Genomic DNA, 19,209 nt, shown 5'->3' on the forward strand with positions numbered 1-19,209 from the left:
ATATTAAAAAGACGTTAAGTTGAAATCAACCCACCTTTCAAGTTGAACCTTCTGGGAAAAGAGGTTTGAATTGAATCATTACCTAAATGAAAGTAGAACAGCGCTTGGAAATCTCTTAGCCTACTGCCTTTGCAGGTGCACATAGGCCAGTGTCTGATACAAAGGAAGAATGGAGGGTCCTTCTGTCAAAAATCTTTGTTTAGTTACTTCAGATCCCCAAATTCAACTATGAAACATTTAGTCCTTTGGGCTTAATTAATTGCCTTCAGATTATTTGTCTTCTTAAAAAGTAAATATCCCGTCCCACCCCCCCAAAATACATATTTCCATGAAAGGGAACAAAGTTATTTATTTACATTACAATGTGAATTAGTTGATCAGTTTTCTTCCTGAAGGCTGAGCTAACCTCCCCGAGGATGGAAGGTTTTTATAGAGGGATATATAGGTAAGAATAATTTGGACTATGTTTTACTATCTGGAATTTGCGTATTTGTATGGGAAAGAGAAAAAAGAGAATGGAGAGGGGGAAAAGGGAGGAAAAGGGCACTTGAGAGGAGAAGGTACTTTTTTTCCCCTTCATTCTGTTTAAGGCAGTTCAGATTTTAGTATCCTTTAAGGAGGCAAGAGGGGACAATATTCCCACATTCAGTATTCACGATGGTGGTTTCATTCATATCTGTGGAAATGAAATCTTTGAATTGTCAACAAGGCAGAGAAAGCAGAAGCAACCACAGAACTTGTAATGCTCTGCCCTTTTGCACAAAGCTCACCTACATCACTTCTATTTCTCTGTGTGTGTTTTATGGGTAAATTTCATCATTATATAGAAACCAGGAAACATCCTCATGAGCTAAAACAATGTAAGGGTGAATTTTAAGGAAGTGCACCAGTTTCATGTGGATGTTTTGGGTGAGTTTTGATCATTATTTATTAAAGGATGTAGTACAACACGTAGCCCTTCAGACCAACACCGAACATTACTCCATTATGTCGTCTGATTTTGCATGAATCACATATACATTTTAGTATGTGAATATTTTCTAACATCCAATGGGAAACCTTTTATTTCTTTATAAATGAAGTGTTAAAAGGGAAGACACATGTTTTGTTTTCCAGTTTACAGACTTGGATTTCAGTCTGTTGCTGGACTGGAAGGCATGTCTGGTCAGGGTACTGTAGCACTGGTGTGATTCAGCCTCTGTTCACAGGGCATCTAATAAATCAGGATGTTTAACCGTGTGACCTGGTCTTGTACAAGGAGCCTCTTCGGCCCACCCATCAGAGGACAGGCCTGTGTGCCTACTGGACAGCAGTGGGGTCACTTTACATAGTGGATGACTCGCCTGGCACACCATAGATGCGCAGAAAATATTTGTGGGACAAAGTAGTACATGGCACCTCTTTAGAGATACTTTCAGCAAGAGAAAGCTTCAGTGAACTGTCTCCTGGGACACTCCAGCATTAATTTTGCCTTGACACAACCAGTCCATAGTATGCAAGGTTGTACATACTGTACATGCTGTACTTAGAAACGTTTCAGGTTCCTTCTGTCAGCACTGAGGAAAGTGTTCCAAGATGTGGGCACCTTTTGTTAACTCCTCTGTATGATGGTTAGGTTACTAGATAGGGATACTTATTTACCTGCTTTGAGAAATTTCCTCAATAGAAGTAGAAGGGTAGACTGGGCTTTGATGTTAATCATTTGCTGCAAACAGGACCTAGAAGATTATTTTCCAAAGCAACTTTTTGGTTTTTCCAGTATAAAACACACAAAATAATCTGTATGCCATTTGTAAGGAAGCAGTTGATGGATTTTACTAACTACAGCTATCTGTGCCATGGCCTGGAGGTCAAATATTGTAGGTGTTCTTGGGAGGTATATGAGTCCTGATAGTGCTTAGTATATGTATATGTATCTCAGTAACAGTAATAGTACCTGAGCATATAACCAGAATGTTCGTACCTTCGGATATAAGCTCCACATAGACAGGGATTTTGTTTGCCCAATGCACTGCTCAGTGCCAGTGCTAAGAAAAGTACCAGCCATTTAGAAGGTACTGCCATATTGAAGAATAAGTGAATTTGAAACTATATGGTCTAATTTGTTCCTCTGCATTTAAAAAAGTTAGAACACTCAGAAGTTTCAATGTTTCTTGAGAGTTAAAAAAATGTTTTACATTGCTATGGAGAGAACATTATTATTTTTCAGGGAAAGCATCTAACAAATCAATATATTGCATAACATGATTATCTGTTTTGAAAGCTCCTGAAAACATTTTACATTATTTACCAAGTTGATATGAACCAAAGAATCCTGGGCAAAAGATGGCTGGATTTTTATATTTACAAGATACATGAAAATAGTTGTGTAGTAGTCCAGGTGCTGAGAATGAAGAGATTCTAATTCAGGGGGCCAAAGGGTCTATTTTGATGTCTGTGCGGTATTACACATAGAAGAATTTTGGAAGCATTTACATTTGTTTCCATTATTCAATTAAATATGTACTATGTAACAAGTAGTTGGCTACTTATTATATAAGGGATACATGTCCTGGGAGATTACAGTGCAGTAGAGAGAGACTCATCAATAGATAATTTCAACACAATCTAAGAGCCATGGTGGAAGTCTGGTTGGAGACACAGAAGAGGGGCCTTAAGCCAAACTGGGAGTGAGAGTGGGGATGGTGAGGAGGGAGGGTCAGGGAAGGCTTCAGGGGTATTGGGTGTTAATCTAAATCTTGGGGGAGAGTTGAGCATGAGTGGGCCAGGTGAGGAAACAAAGCATTCTGTGCAGAGACAGCAGCAGAAATGAAAGCACAGAGCTGTGCAAAAATCTATGCAGCTTGGTATTACTGTAGGTAATGAGGGAGATTAGGCTTGTGTGGAAAGCAGGGCATGGACACCTGCCATTTTAAAAAGAGTGGGCTAGATGCTAAAGATGCTAGGGAGCCATTGAAGGATCCTTAGAGTAGAAGAATTCTTAGACTTGGTTGTGGATATGGCATCTGGAGGGTGTTTTTAAGTGGGCAAGACTGGATGGGTGATCACTTGGCTCATATGAGAGAAGACCTGTCTTGGACAGTTTAAATTGATGATGGAGAGGAGAGGAAGGTTTCAGAACCAGGTGTTCAACAATTATTAGTTGAATCTGGAACTATTTGTTTGAATGATATGATATTGTCTACATTCTATCAATAAAAATTTGAAAAGTCTTCACTAGTTTATTTTAAAAACTATTTTTTAAATTAGAATAAATATTCAGAAGAACAGCATTGTTTTACATTTTTGCAAATCTCTTAATGTTTAGCTTAATGGAAGACACATTCTCACATCTCTTTCTGCATTTAATTTTTTGCAACATGTTGTTTTGGTAGAAGTATATGAGGAAAATTTGTCCTTATACAGACATAGAGCTGGAAAAGGAAGAAATGTTTTAATAGTCTTTTCAGGTAATTGTGGATATTCTTCTCTAATATTATGCCAAAAATAAGTGGTAGCCCCTTAAAGGACAAATGGAATCTGAAAACATATCAGTGAACTTTTTGAACTCTGATACATTAATATCCATTGGTTTCTCTTCCACCTTGAATGGAATGTGCAATTATATAATGTCTTGTGTGGTTCATTTGAAAAATATTAGTTAATTGAGTTATGTACATTTTCCAAATGTTGTCACATTTCATTATATAGTATTTAAAAAATCACATTTGTCAACACATCATCACTGACCTCATCAAAAATATCTTTAACTATTGGGAAGCTATCAAGCTCAGGGTGTCAGACAAGTTTCCCAAATTCTAATTCTTATTTGAAGATTAGAATTTTATCATTAGCAACACATACTGTCAGTTGTTCCTTTGACAGGCCTTACTTTGTTCATTTAAAAAATATTTCTAACAAATACCCAAGTCTGAATGTCCACATTTTGTCAGGCAAGTAAAATTGGTGTTTTATGAAAAACAGTGACTAATTCAGCTCATGATTCAAACATTATTTGATTAGAACAAGTGGCAATGTCATATCGTTCAACCTAAGAGACCAAGCGCTTTTTCAGACAGTCATCATAGAACGTTAAAAATATGTATATTTCAAGGGTCAAGATTTAATAAAATTAATGATTGTTAGTGTTTCCTCTAGGATTTTCTAAAGTAAAACTGGCTTCTTTTTCCCCTTTTTTCTTTTCCTGCCACTGGGTGGTGAGGAAGAATTCAATGACTTTTAGTTCATTTTGTTGTCACTGCCTTGATTTGTTGTAAGGCACCAGAGGTTTCACCTACTGCTTTTGTACCATCGGTGCAAATGTCAACATGATTGTTCTAGGGTAAATGATGATATTAAAAAAAATTACTGTACACTTGGAAAGTTTCAACACCTGTTTGTTGTGAGACATTCATATTAAAGATCTTCAGTGATTAACTGGTGCTGATACCTGATGAATACAACCAAAATATCAAGTATAGACAGTATGTTGATCTGTCCATCTCTAAGGCAAAAATGCAGATCTGTCGGCAAGATTGGTTTTCATGTTTGCAATTAAATCTTTAATTTGATGACTTATTGTATCATTGGAAAGTGGAAGCGCCATGATTTCTTTTATTGACTTTTCATCTAGAAAGCATTCAGCAAAATAAAATCTACCAGGTTTTATTGGTTGCTCACCTGTGATGTTTGTTCACTTCTTCAGCCAATGCAGTACTGTAACTTACCTTGCGACATACTTCACTGACTTTCTCATTTCAAGTTTAAAAAACTGCACCAAATGACTTTTGGCTTTTCAAAAGGTCATGATATCTACATTTAGAAATTCAGTACCTTTTAATTAACTGGCACGATAACTATAATTAATTCAGCAATGCTCCATTGTATAAGACACAGTAAAGTAAATGATTAATGTCTATAAACCCAAAGGAAAGATGGCACCGTCATATTTTTATTTCTTATTTACAGTTTTTCTCCAGTTGCTTTGGAATAGATTTTGCACTTCCATGCGTCAGGGACCTCTGATATGTCATTTTCACCCTTTTTCTGTATTGTTAGATGTAGACAGTGCATCTGAGCCTTGAAGAAAATGAGCCTCCTAATCTCTCTTTTTAAATCAAGAGATCAGGCTCCAGAGTCAGACAAATGAGGATTTTAATCTCTTCCCCACCTATGATGAACAGCGTGACCTTAGGTAAATTCTCAAGGCCTCATTTCTTAAACATAATTTCTGTGGTTAGGAATCTGGGAGTGGTTTGGGGAGTGGTTCGAGTTCAAGGCTGCTCATGAGACTAAGTCAAGATGTTGGTCAGTGCTACCATCATCTGCAGGCCTGACATGGAGCTGGAGAATCTCCTTTCAAAATGGCTCCCTCACGTGGCTGGCCAGTTGGTGCTGGCTACTGGCCTCAGTGGACGTTTCCAGTGTCCCCATAACATGGTGGCTGTCTCCCACAGAGCGAATGTTCAACCATATTTGATTAGAACAATAGCAGTGTTGAATCATTCAACCAAATAGATCAAACTGAGTTTATATTACAACATTTAAATGAAGCAGCATATTTAAAAATTTTCCTTTGATATTAATGATCATTCTTGACCGTGTCTGGGAGGGCTTCTGGGCATTGGGGTTGTGGTCTTCTCAAACAATACAATTGCTTTAGCATATCATAGAAAACTTTGAGTGTTTAGTTTGAGACATTAGTCTTTCACTGACCATATTTATCTGCATTAAGTTGTTCAGAGACCATGATGTTGAGGTTTGTATGTTCATATACCAAGTGAAACAGGAAATAATTTTAGGGGGAAAATTAGTTTTGTAAAAAAAAAAAAAAGATCGCCATGAATTTTGTCCATGAATTTATTTGAGTGGCCATTTAAGGCTTTTATTATACCTAAAATACGTTAGTGGGAAGAAAAAAAATCCAAATAGATTGTATTGAGAAAGCCCAACATCTCCCTTGCAGCATCTTTTAAATGATTTTGGTTTTTGATGAATTGCGATTACTGGAGCTTTTTATTTTCTGCAGCTACCTTAAGGGAGTTGTTTCCTTTTTATTTTTTTAAAAAGTTACCAAAATGCAAAAATTGGGAGGGATAGGCAGCAAGAAGTTTTGGAGGCAATACAAGGAAATATTTACTTTGGAACCCCCCACCAGTGTCTTTTACCACCTGTTAATATCGAATACCAAGTCAAGCTCATTGTCTCCCTCCCTCTTTCCCGTCTTCCCTTCTGGAGCCCTAGCATTCGGTGTCTGCTAAGTTCCCTGTGATCTGAAGCTGGCAAGCCTGTTCATTTGTCATCCAGCTGCAAAGCAGAGCCTGATTGGGGAAACTGATATTGCTCTCCACCTCCAACTGGACCAGACCTGTGGATTCTGTCCTAGCAATACTGCCCTAGCCCTTCTTTTCTTTGCATTTACTTTCCTCTTGCCCACTCCCTCTGCTCCAGGATCAGGTCAGTTCCCTCCTTGGTATTGCAGTGGCTTCTCATGGCCTCTGGGCCCCTCAGTGTCACCCTCTCTATGCTGCTCCCAGATTCATTTTGTCTGCCCCCCGTCTTTCATGTTCAGTGTTTATTAAATAAAGAGCCAGTGTCTCACCTGCCACTGGAGGTGCTCCACCCAAAGGCACCAAGCTACCTTTTGCATTTAGTGTTCCATTTTCCCTGTGACTATCCTAAATGGTACTGTATGCGTTTATCTGACTTCTTCATAGTTCTTTGCTCATGCTGTAAATGCTGTGGGCTGAAATCCCACCCCTCCTGTAGTGCCTATCTCAAATGCCATCTCTTTTGAAAAGATTTTCCTGGTGACCTCTTCTGTTCCTCCACCAGACTTGTCTCTTTTTAGGACGTTCACTGAACTTTGTATCCCTCATGATATTTAATCATAGTCTGTTTCTTTTAGTATAGCATGATTGTACTTACCTTCTCATTCCTACAAGATTATAATGTATTTGAAAGGACTGACATAATCATCGTTTTCTCCTGTCAACTCCTAGCCATGGTTTTAGCAAGTAATAGGACTTCAATAAAAAATTGTGTAATCCATTTTAAAAAGTATTTAAGATAGTAAAGAGCAAAATTCCGTGTTTCTCAGACACAAAGTAAACTTACACAGAATAAAGAAATTACATACATACAGACACACACATGTATGTATTTGTCATTTTGCTAAGATGGCTTTGTTCCAGTATTGAAGACTAGAAGGGTGTAGGGCACTGCTTTTTTATTCCTGGGCTGCGCTCCCCGACCCCCAAATGTAGTTGTTACCCCAATTATCTGAAGACAGAAAAATGGCTTCAAATTATACTCAGTTTAGGACACTGTAAAAAGGAACGTTGGCAAACGTTTACTAAGTTAAGAGAGAAGTTGCTTTGAGGCGTTGGAGGAGATGGGCCTTAAGAACCTTCCAGAGACGCCAAAGTCGGGCTGGTGAAAAGCTCCCCACGCCAGGGCAGGCGGAGGACTTCCTCCTCTCCGGGAACCAGGCCGACCTGTTCCTCCGCTGCCTCCCCACCTCCCTCTACAGCCCAAGAGCCCAACCGCGCACCCACTCCCCATGCTCCTGTGCCCCGCGGGGAGCGCGCCGAGGGTAGGGCCGGCCGGGCATCTCTCCACGGCGGGCGGGCGGGCGGCCGAGGTGGAGGGCGGGGGTCAGGGTCCCGGAGGTGGGAGGCCGCGTTCGGCCGGGGTTTCCAGGTGAAAAGCAAGAAAACAACCGGTCGGTGTAGGCGGAGCCGGGCGGGCGGGGCGAGGGCGGAGGGCACATTGCCTCATCCTGTACATTTTACTGGAAACGGAACGCATCCGGAGGAGGGTCCGGGAGGTGGCCCCGATGCAGCCAATGGCCCGGCCGGGCGCGGGGAAGGCCGGCGAGGAGGCGGTCTCTTCTCCCCGCCCTTGGCCACTACGGCCGGTTAAATAGAAGAGCCGCGCCCCTGCCCGCGCCGTCATCCCTTCGATTGGCATCCGAGCCCGCGGCAGCCACAGCTACAGCCGGGAGGCAGCCGCGCGCAACGAGCCGGTGGCGCAGGTGTCTGGGGGTCCCCGAGCGTCGCCCCCGGGAGCATGATCGTGGACAAGCTGCTGGACGACGGCCGCGGCGGAGAGGGGCTGCGGGACGCGGCCGGCGACTGCGGCCTCATGACCAGCCCGCTCAACCTGGCCTACTTCTACGGCGCGTCCCCACCCGCCGCGGCCCCGGGCGCCTGCGACGCCGGCTGCTCGGCGTCGGGGCCGTCGGCGCCCGGCTCGCCCGGCTCCGACTCCTCCGACTTCTCCTCCGCCTCGTCCGTGTCGTCCTGCGGGGCGGTGGAGTCCCGGCCGAGAGGCGGCGCTGGCGCGGAGCGGCTGCAAGGTACCCACCGCGGCCGGGACGGGGGAGTCGGGCCGCCCCGATGCGAATGCCCCGGCCAGGTGTTAGGTGGCTTCTGCGCCTTTCTCAGCGGCAGCACATAATCACACGAGCCATCATTTATTAGGCGACTACGGGAGGCCTTGCCCTGTGCTGGGCGTTTGACGTAACTCGATGCCCTGTGACCGTCTGTGAAATCCAGCCGGCCTCGTAGCTTGAAACACGTCTCGGAGCAGAGCTCTCTGATTTCTGTGTGTAGGGTGGGGTGGGGGGGGAATGAACCATGTTAGATTTTTCTCTCGTCTTTATTAAAAAGCAGCTTTATTAAGCTAATAATTCACCTGCTATGGCGAGGTGTTGGATCTGATGTACGTGTAATTTTTTTCTTGTGGCTTTTTTAGTGAAAGGGTTTGAGTGCTGTGTGTAAGGGCGTGACTTATTTCTTCCTAAGTACTTGTGGAAATTTTAAGTAAAAGGACTTTATGTTAAAGAAAAGAAACCGATATTATTGAGATGTAAGGTGAAGCTGGACTGAAAACGAACTCAGTTCATGCGTTTACTTTCTGCTGCTTGCGAGTTTCGGGTCTGCCCAGAATTTTTGCGGTCTTGTTTTTGTTCTGTGTGCTTAAGAATGGTTAGGCTTATCTAGCAAACAAACATAATGTTTCCTTTCTTCGGTTACGATTTGGTTAGTTTCTTTTCTTAATGAACCGAGTTGCATAATTGGGGGAAAACAGGATGCCACTGTGGGTAAGACTGAAGAACGTCTAGATAACGTCAAACGTTGGAGAATCTGTAATTAGCACGAGTTGAAGAATTTCTCTTTCAGGTGTTCCCCATTGCTACCCACTGCTGTTTTTGGTTGTCTTTTATTATAGAGAGTGATTTTCCATTTTCTAAAGAAGTGATTTAAGCCACTTGGTTGTATAAAGTACCCCCTGTATGTCAAGGGAGCAAATGCAAAAAGTGTGTGTGTGTGTATTTAGACCCATTTCTCCTACCTTTGGCCTTTATCTGGCTGAAACTAGTTTGCTGTTTTCTTGGTTTACCACACAGCCATAGGGGATTTCTGAAACTGAATTTTTCTCCTTGTGATGTTGAATCATTCATTAACTGCTGTCATTCCAGAGAAATGTTAGGTTCTGGCAAGAGATCCCTAAACTTAAACATAAAACCAACTCGTCATTTAATTTGCCTCATCGTTGAGTCATTTTTCTCATATATTGATGATATACATGTTCAAATTATGCACTGTTCTGGTCATCTTTCTTTTTTCCACTCCCAATGGAGTGGCAGAATTATTCATTTCCTGACTTTGTGCATTTTTATTTTTTGTTCAGCTCATCCCAAGAGGTTGTGACATAGTAGTGGTCAGAAGTGGAATGCTGTACTTATAATAGACTACATTTTAAAGTGTATTTTAAAGTTGAAATATGAAATGGGATTACATATTTCCTTTTTATTTAGAAGGCCTCTTTGAGCAGTTCCCAAAACAGTCAGTGAGGGGAAATCCTGTGTGTGTGTGTGTGGAAGTGTGTTTAACCTCTGTGAATTTAACCAGCTTTCTTGGCATAGCTGATCTGAGTGAAATAAATAAGAAATCTAAAACATTGTTAATTGTTAGGATTTGGTACATTGAGATCTTTGGAGCAAGTTTGTTTTGTGCTTTCGTAGGTGACTGGATTAATAGACTTTTAGATTTCTATGTGGACACAAAACATTTGGTTTGAAAAGCTAAAAATTCATCATTTATCCATTGATCTCCCAAAGTTTTTCAAAAGTCAAGACTAGTTACAGATTTATGAGAGTCAAAGTGCAAAATCTGGGATCCTGATTCATGGATAGATAGGGCTGAGAGAGAGAGAGACTTAATTAGGATTTACCTATTGGCTCTGGGGACCCCCTAAAGCACATTTTTATGAGCTTTAATTCTTTAGGGTGCCTGGTGGAGAAAGGTATCAGGCAATGTGGAACCTTAAGTAGGGCGGGGTACTGACAAGTAAATCATTGACCAGAGCGAGTTGGAAAGGCTTTGAAAGCTGGTGATTTAGGGGACTTTATACATTAGACGGCTATGCTTTTGAGGTTATTAAGATTTGTGTCTATGAGACATATTAATTGGAATACGTTGTTTTCTTTTGAACAGTTGAGCCCCATATGGGGGTTGGAAGGCAGCAAAGAGGGCCTTTTCAAGGTGTTCGTGTCAAGAACTCGGTGAAAGAACTCTTGCTGCACATCCGAAGTCATAAACAGAAGTCTTCTGGTCAACCCGTGGATGATTTTAAGGTGGCATCTATTTTTCAGTTTGGGTCGGATGGCAGGGAGATTAGTCTGTCCGGGTTATTGTTCTCTGCTGACCGAGGTGCAGGAAGTCTTTTGTAGACCACAAAGTCGAGAGGACAGAGAGTATATGTGTCTTGCTATCTGCTGTATTCCTATCACTTAGCCCCGTGCTAGGTACTTGGTAGGTACACAAGAGAAATTTAATGAATGAATAAATGAAGGCAAATTGGAGGCAAGGAAATAAATGGGGTTCAGTTGAAATGGAACATTTTGATCAGAAAGGGAAAACTCAAATGGCCTTATTAATTTCATCTTGACCTGAATTGAACTAAGGTGAAAGTGAAAATGAGGAAGTTGCAAGATTGAATAAAAATTAAAGTTAAAATAAATATTGCTAGAATACATCAAAGGTTTATGGTGGGCTGTAAAGAGTGGTAGAGATAAGTCTGTTTATTGAGGTATATTAAGCAGGAACCTATTTAATATTATACTAAATTGGAAACATTTTTTTCCTTATAGACACAAGGTGTGAACAGAGAGCAATTCACAGGTAAGAGTTACTTCTATTCATGATATTATGGGGGATTTTAGAGTAAAATACTGTAGCACGGTTATGGGTAAAATTTGTAAAATAAAATGATTACAGATTCCATATTCCTATCTCTTGGGTATAGAATTGATGAACGCAGTATCATATAGTGGGAAAAGGAAAGGACCTGAGTCGTCTGATGGATCAGCTTGCAAAAGGCCAGCTTCCTTACATACCCAGGTTTTGGTAAGTATCGCACTATTTTCCTCTGAATACCTTTCGGAAATTATTCCTGGAATAATTTTGGAAGGGAGTGTGCAACTCACTTTTTTTTCCTTTTCAGACACCACCTCAAACACCAACGCCTGCGGAGAGCATGGAAGATGTTCACCACAATGAATCCAAACAGGACAGCAGTGCCGATCTGCTTCAGAACATTATCAACATCAAGAATGAATGCAACCCGGTTTCCCTGAATACTGTCCAAGTTAGCTGGATGAGCCCCGTGGTGGTCCCTCAGAACTCTCCCCGAGAGCAGTGTCAGGACTTCCACGGAGGCCAGGTCTTCTCTCCACCTCAGAAATACCAGCCATTCCAAGTCAGCAGCTCCCCACACATGATGGATCAGGCTTCCATGTACCAGTATCCTCAGAACCAGAACATGCAGCAGCAGCAACCGCAGCACTACACCCACAACCCAACTCTGGAATACAACCCTTATTCCAGAACTTCCCAGTCCCCCAACTATGAACCAAACCTCTTTGATAGTCAAGAACCACAGTTCTGCCCAAATCAAAGTTTTGCATCCCTTCTAAGTAGTCATGGGGAATGTGAGAATATTGCTGCTCCCGTTCAGACTTCCCCCAGTGTTCAGCAACAAAATGATGCCCACCTGCAAAACTTCAGCGTGATGCCACATAGTGCCAGTGAGGCCATGCTAGGGCATGAGGCAGGCTCTGTCCCTTTAAGCACTTCACTGCCATTCCAGAACATCATCGGAAACCCAATGAACACCACACAGTTAGGGAAGTCATTTTTTCAGTGGCAAGTAGAACAGGAGGAAAGCAAGTTGGCAAATATCTGCCAGGACCAGTTCCTTTCAAAGGATGCAGATGGTGACACGTGAGTCTCCCTTTATTTCATGTACCTTATTTGGTAAAGCATACTTGTTGCACGTAGTGGGCACAGAATCCCTCTGGGGTATACCAGTTAGACCTTAGTAAGTGCTTGGCTACTAAGATGACTAGTGTAGGTATAAACTGCTGTTCAGTGATAGCTAATATTTCAAGAAAGAATTTTCCTTCTTATTTTTCTGGCTGAATAAATCACCTGCTCTAAATTAATAAAACTGTGTCTTCTTTGAGTACTTGGTTTTGAAAGACCAGCATAGACTGTATCTGTAGGATAAAACCCAGACCATGGTTTGTTGGTCATTGTCAGCTGTGAGTTGATTTGTAGATTGAATACTTACCTGTCCTGACATTGTTGTGGCCTTGTGCAAGTTATTTAACTTCTCTGTGTCTCAGTTTCTTGATGTGTAAAACAATAATACCTCCCTCTAAGGTTTTTACAAATATTAAAATTAATAGGTTTAAAGTGATCAGTGTGGTGCTTGGCATTCTTCTTCTTTCTGGCAGCCTGACTCATCCTGTGGCGACTCGGATGGATTATCTCTGTAATGTTTCATTTGAGTGTACCACCATATCAAGGAAGGTGCTGAAAGAAGAATTGTTTTTTTTTTTTTTAAAGATGAACTCAGCGAAAGAGAAGTAATTCACATCTTTTCCTTTCCTTGTTTCCCAGGTTCCTCCATATTGCCGTTGCCCAAGGGAGAAGGGCACTTTCCTATGTCCTTGCAAGGAAGATGAATGCGCTTCACATGCTGGATATTAAAGAGCATAATGGACAGGTGAGGCCCATGACCCATCGAAATGGCAAAGATGGTGAAAAGAATGACAGCCGTCTCTTATTTATGTGTAGATAGTTCCAGAGCTCAAGACCAAGCGAGTTTAGTTAATATTAACTTGGAGATATTGATTCTTTGCCACCATCAGCCTTGAAGTTATTAACATTGACTTCATAGTTCTTGGACCAAAGACTAACTGGGTATAATAAAGCTGCACCCTCAGTTTATTTTAGTTTCCTCGTCTTCCAATATCTTATTGCTTATTAATAGGATTTACTTTTTTCTTTGTGGGTTTTCCCCTCAGTCTTTGTTTAGGTTTGTATTCCTTGTTATGATAGTGTTAAATGTTTTAAAAACATTTTTTTTTTTTCTAATGTCCAGAGTGCCTTTCAGGTGGCAGTGGCTGCCAATCAGCATCTCATTGTGCAGGATCTGGTGAACCTTGGGGCCCAGGTGAACACCACCGACTGCTGGGGGAGAACCCCTCTGCACGTCTGTGCTGAGAAGGGCCACTCACAGGTGCTGCAGGTAAGAGGAGTGAGCCAGGCTTCCATTATCACAGGGCCGAAGTGGTTGGGCTTGGGTGTTAGAGGTTGGCTGTGGGTTGTCTGTTGCAGTAATCGCTTTTGAGTTGACTTAGTCAGTTCTTGGAATAGTAATAGATAAGTATATGTGAAGCCGGTCTTATGCTAACAGATACCTCTTTTTAAATTTTGCAGGCAATTCAGAAGGGTGCGGCAATGAGCAATCAGTTTGTGGATCTTGAAGCCACTAACTATGACGGTAAGCATGTGACACGGGCGAGAAGCCGTTTATAAAGAGGGGCCTATTCAGTTTCATACTGAGCCGGGGGGAGATAATTCAAGCTAACACATTCTATAGGTGCAGTTAGCACTAAGACCCAGTAGGGCATGTGAGAGGCCATCCTCATGGTTTGTAATGACAGAACAACTGAAAGACTTGGTGGGATGCTTGACCAGTGCTTTATGACACATTTTCTAGGCCTGACTCCTCTACACTGTGCGGTTGTGGCCCATAATGCTGTGGTGCACGAGCTCCAGCGAAACCAACAGCCTCACTCACCTGAAGTTCAGGAACTTTTACTGAAGAACAAGAGTCTGGTTGACACCATTAAGTGTCTGATTCAAATGGGAGCAGCAGTGGAAGCCAAGGTAAATTCACAGAAGAATTTGGAGTTGGGATCGGGGACATAAAGTGGTTACTGCAAAACACCTATTCCCAAGAAGAGATTAAATCTTTTTTCCCCTCTTTTTAAATTAATGGAGTGAGTAGTAACGTATGGATAGTTAAGAAGCTTAAATTTTCAAAGGTCATCTCATCTGCTTTTCTTGATTTGCCTTTAATCTTTGTATTATTATACAGAAGATCATTTAGCTGTGAAATAATCTTTGTTTGAAAGGGAAAAATGCTTGAAATTGATACTGTCAGTTTGGCTACCATTTTCATATACTGATAATCAAGATAGTGCTTTTTGTCAGGGTTGCTTCATCGCTGTGGGATCTAGATTTAACCGGGCTTTTTGTTTTTTTGTTTGTTTTTTAATCTGGAAACTATTCTCTTCAAAGTTCAGGTTTATTTATGAGTATCACCTGTGTACAAAGCAGTGAGTTAGGGGCTCTGGGAGGAAAAATGCCTAAATCATAAGCTTCTTGGGTCCGTGGGCAGCTTACTGTCTCATAGAAAGATGAGAGGTGTAACTAATTATAAGTGCAGGGTGGCCACCAGTCTGCAAACACAGACGAGGAAACACAGTAACACAAGTTTTATTGTATTGTATTACAATGCATGATAAAACAGTATCGTCTATGTTTCTACATTTTATGGCCACGCTGTATGCAATGGTAGACTGATAAGAGGCATATAGGAAAATTAATAGGGAATTTAAGAGGAACAAGAGATTCTATCCAGTCCGTGCTTAAGGAAGGCTTTGTGGAGAAGGGTGCATTCAAAGTGAGTCAGACATTTGAGAGACTGGGGGAAAAGCATAGTAAGCGTGGTGTCTGGATGTTCATGCTTTTCTTCCCTTTTGCTTTTGACAAGGATCGTAAAAGTGGCCGCACAGCCCTGCATTTGGCAGCTGAGGAAGCCAATCTGGAACTCATTCGCCTCTTTTTGGAGCTGCCCAGTTGTCTGTCTTTTGTGAATGCAAAGGTACTTTTAGAAAGCTTCAATAACTGCACGAGAGTCAGAATGACTTTAAGCTTTCTTCAAGCTTTTGAGCTACTTTCATGCAAGTCCCCCTTCCTGACGGGTGTCATTTCATCTCTTTGTCTTCAGGCTTACAATGGAAACACTGCCTTGCATGTTGCTGCCAGCCTGCAGTATCGGGTGACACAGCTGGATGCAGTCCGTCTGTTGATGAGGAAGGGAGCCGACCCAAGTACTCGGAACTTGGAGAACGAACAGCCAGTGCATTTGGTTCCTGACGGCCCTGTGGGAGAGCAGGTGAGGGTTATAGAAGGGACAGGAAATACTTTCAGGCACTTGGTCTGAAACATAAAGGGAGCTGAGTTGTGCAGGGTGGAGGACAGCTGGTGGTCTTACAGCAGGTTCTGTCAGTGTTTGTCTGTCAGGATTAAATGAGTCAGTGTCTGTAGAGCATTCAGGACACTCCCTGGCTAGTGAGTGCTCAGTAAACATCCTCTGTCACAATTACTCCTGTGTACTAACTGTTACTAAATAAGAGACGAGAGGGTTATCGATGCAATTTAGAACCCAGAACTGTTTTATACTTGAAACAAAATTATGCTTTACTCATCAGATGGTGCTATATTATCTGTGGGGGTTGAATAATTTCACGCGACTGAACTTTTGCAGATGAGAACTGACTTTTAAGAATTTAAGATATTTTTGATGGAAATCTTTCCCTGGGGGAAATGAGGGTGATTGTGGCTATGGGTTAGGTCATTACATAACTTTGATAATCACAAAATAAAATATATGGAGTGCAGTTTCTCCATTTCTTTGATTCACAGCCCTCATTATGACCATAATGTTATAGGAACCCATGCTTGTAGAGCTCTTTTTAACTTAAAGTGACACTCTTGATAACTTGTGAAGTTTTCATGTATATTATACCTCATAATAGGAAAACTTTGCAGTGTAAGGGTTCAGCTGAGGAAGTGGAGATTCACAGAGGTTCCAGGGACAGAACCACCATGACATAGTAAACGGTAGTCCTCACTAAGCCCAGCGTTTGCTTCTACTTCAGGTGTGCGGTGTGCAGTCATGTAGTGACATTCTCACGGAGAGCCGTTTGACTCCTCACTCAGTGTTCTCAGATTTCTCCTTTCTTTCTGCGTCTGTGTGTGTGTGTGGAGAGGGTCTTATTCTTTGTTCTATTGTCAGACTATGGTCATTGTATCTTTTAGCAGCTATCAGTTGCATCCCCTACCCAAATCTTCTTGCTTCTAGTTTGTTTCTTTTAATCTGCTATGGGCTGAGAGATAATAAAATTTGTTAGATGGGAGTATAAAATCAATCATTAGGCTCAGAATGAGCCTACGGGCTTTCCTGTGATCCATAAAGTTATGTGCAGATGCTTTAATTTTTAGATATGAAGATAGCTCTTTTGACTTGAAGGGTATTAAGGATCTATTTGTTTGTATATAAGGTGTTCTGGGTTCTTGTTGAAGGTGACTTCAAGATAGGTGAGATACTTCTGTAGTCCTATACCATAATTATTGCCTTGTAGTCAATGTTCTCACAAATAGCAAGAGTAAAGATTAGGAAAAGGAATATAGGTCTTATTTAAGCGGTTGGAGATTTTCAATTTTAGATAATAGTAATAGAGGTGCTCTTCTATTCAAGATTATTATAGGAGATCTGTAGTAAGTTTTGAAAGGACTTCTACCGTGTTTCCCTGAAAACAGTCCTAACTGGAAAATAAGCCCTAGCATGATTTTTTCGGGATGACATCCCCTGGACATAAGCCCTAATGCATCTTTTGGAGCAAAAATTAATATAAGACCTGGTCTTATTTTTGGGGAAACACGGTAGTATTTTTTAAAGTCACCTTAAAATCTTGACATGTTGCATATTTCTTCTTATACTTACAAATTGACAGGAGTGGTATAGAGTATGTAAGAAAGGAATGAAACTTTGAAGGAAATATGGTACTTTGACCGTTAAAAAAACCCTCACAAATCCTATTCATTTCCATTCCAGATCCGACGCATCCTGAAGGGGAAGTCCATTCAGCAGAGAGCTCCACCATACTAGCTCCATTGACTTGGAGCCTGGGCAACACTCACTGTCAGTTAGGCAGTCCCAATGTATATGTACATAGACCATTTGCTCTGTATTGGCAAATGTCAGTTGTTTCTATGAAACAAGCTTATTTAGTTCACTATTATATAGTGGGTTATATTAAAAAGAAAAAAATATCTAATTTCTCTTGGCAGATTTTAGTATTTCATACCCAGGTATCTGGGATCTAGACATCTGAATTTAATCGGAATGATAAAATTGACTTTAATTAACAGTAGCTTTTGGTAAACATTTTTAAAAGAAAAATGAAAACATTCGGAAGGAAAAGAGTAAATCTAGATGTAGTGTTGAGGCTTCACTTGGCCTGATGGCAGTACTGATTGTTATTATTGGTGTTGCAGTCTCTAGTCATTGGACTAGATAAAAGATACCATGGTTAAAATTTGATTTTTCAGACTGTATAGAATTATCATTTTTGTCTTTTAAAATATTTGTATATATTTGGTCATTAACATGGCCACATTTGACATGTGTAAATCAATAAAATAGAAAAGAACAAGTGAATTGTCACTATTTTTAAAAATTGTACACATTCAAAGGAGCTGTGTCATCACCCAACTACCATCTCCGTAGACAGAGCAGATGGAGAGTTGTTCCCTTGGTGGCTGACTGAGCTCTACTTGAATTGTAAATATGCTTTTCTCATGCATTGAGATGAGACACATTATTTGTAGGAAATTGCATGTTCTTAAAGAAAACACCTCTTTATGGCTCACTTTATAGGATTTATAATTTACTTGCTCTTTTGGGAATTTTGTTATACTTTTATAGGAATAACAAAAAGTCAATATTGAAACATGTCTTACTGGTTTTCTATTGTCAAATAATGATAATATACCATGATGTTCTATATTACCATTCAGAAAAAAATACTTTTTTTTTTTTTAGTAATCTTAATTCTATTAATATTATTTTGCTTACCTCTGGCATACCCTGAGGAACATATTTGGAATTGATTGCACTAATTCATTGTAATAAATTTGATTCATTAAAAACTTTTTTTTTTGAGACGTCTCACAAGCAGCTGACTAATCATCTTTATAGCTTAAATTCTTTTAAAAAAGATAACCTTTGAATTGATCACATTGTTTGATCCAGTATGTCTTGTGGACAAAAGTTAGTTATAGTTATTTGGTATCTGTAAATATGGCTGTGATATGAACCAGTTCATTCACACTCATGGAAAAACTCATGGCATGGTTTTAAATAAACATTAATTCAATAATACTATTCGTTTTAAGGATGTGCATTTTCTTTTCCTACTCCCTTGTTTATATTTCCCTGGGTTGAAAAAAGTACTATTCATTACTAATCTGAATACTTTTACATTAGCTAATATATTTTAATTTGAATTTCTTGGAAAATATGTTTCCTGAAGGTACATAACATCAAAAAACTCTATGCCGAGTTCATAGAGGCTTATTAGGTTCAGAAAATGTGGAAGTTTAATAGATATTGTTGAAGATTATGTCATTTAGAAGACTTAGCTAAAAAAGCTAAGTCTCTGTTTATGACTTTATTTATCAGACCTTGTTTTGTGGGCGCAGTAAACAGGAAAAACAATTTGGAGATTACCAGGATCACCTGAGAGATGTAAACCTGGGAACAGCAGTAAATGGGATCCTTCCCTCTCCCAACATACCATTCTGATATTACTGTAAGAACAAATACATTAACATCTCTGTCAGCATCAGTCAATTACTGCATATTTTAGTTCTTACAGCTCTTTTGAGAATCTTGTGAATCATTTCTCTGGAAAAACGTACCTATGCATGCATCTAGACACAAATGTTGTACACAGTATCAGGGGCGTCATAGCCACCAGCAGGTTAAGAATCTATTGTAGTTCCATTCTGTACATCAAAT

The 19,209-nt window shown here is 40.6% G+C and overlaps 1 protein-coding gene across 2 annotated transcripts; it reads left to right on the forward strand.

The window, feature by feature from the left end:
- Positions 1-7,902: 7,902 nt before the first annotated feature.
- On the forward strand, positions 7,903-18,560 carry NFKBIZ (NFKB inhibitor zeta). 2 transcript variants are annotated; one of them, XM_033134127.1, is made up of 12 exons: positions 7,903-8,338; positions 10,482-10,621; positions 11,138-11,168; positions 11,293-11,393; positions 11,491-12,269; positions 12,951-13,056; positions 13,435-13,581; positions 13,773-13,836; positions 14,056-14,225; positions 15,115-15,225; positions 15,352-15,519; positions 17,242-18,560. In XM_033134127.1, the coding sequence occupies exons 1-12, from the start codon at positions 8,050-8,052 to the stop codon at positions 17,293-17,295; spliced, it is 2,160 nt and encodes a 719-aa protein (XP_032990018.1). In that variant the 5' UTR covers positions 7,903-8,049; the 3' UTR covers positions 17,296-18,560. The 2 variants fall into 2 exon arrangements, with proteins under 2 accessions (XP_032990018.1, XP_032990009.1); XM_033134118.1 differs by lacking the exon at positions 17,242-18,560 and adding an exon at positions 15,836-17,235.
- The last annotated feature ends 649 nt before the right edge of the window (positions 18,561-19,209 follow it).

This window comes from Rhinolophus ferrumequinum, chromosome 2, assembly GCF_004115265.2.
Source record: "Rhinolophus ferrumequinum isolate MPI-CBG mRhiFer1 chromosome 2, mRhiFer1_v1.p, whole genome shotgun sequence".
Lineage (NCBI taxonomy): Eukaryota > Metazoa > Chordata > Mammalia > Chiroptera > Rhinolophidae > Rhinolophus > Rhinolophus ferrumequinum.

Bases quoted from the DNA above. Each gene is read 5' to 3' on its own strand.
- NFKBIZ (XM_033134118.1), top strand. From the start codon at position 8,050: ATGATCGTGGACAAGCTGCTGGACGACGGCCGCGGCGGAGAGGGGCTG. The intron at 10,622-11,137 runs GTGGCATCTATT...TTTTCCTTATAG, and splicing joins AACCCGTGGATGATTTTAAG to ACACAAGGTGTGAACAGAGA. The intron at 13,582-13,772 runs GTAAGAGGAGTG...TAAATTTTGCAG, and splicing joins GCCACTCACAGGTGCTGCAG to GCAATTCAGAAGGGTGCGGC.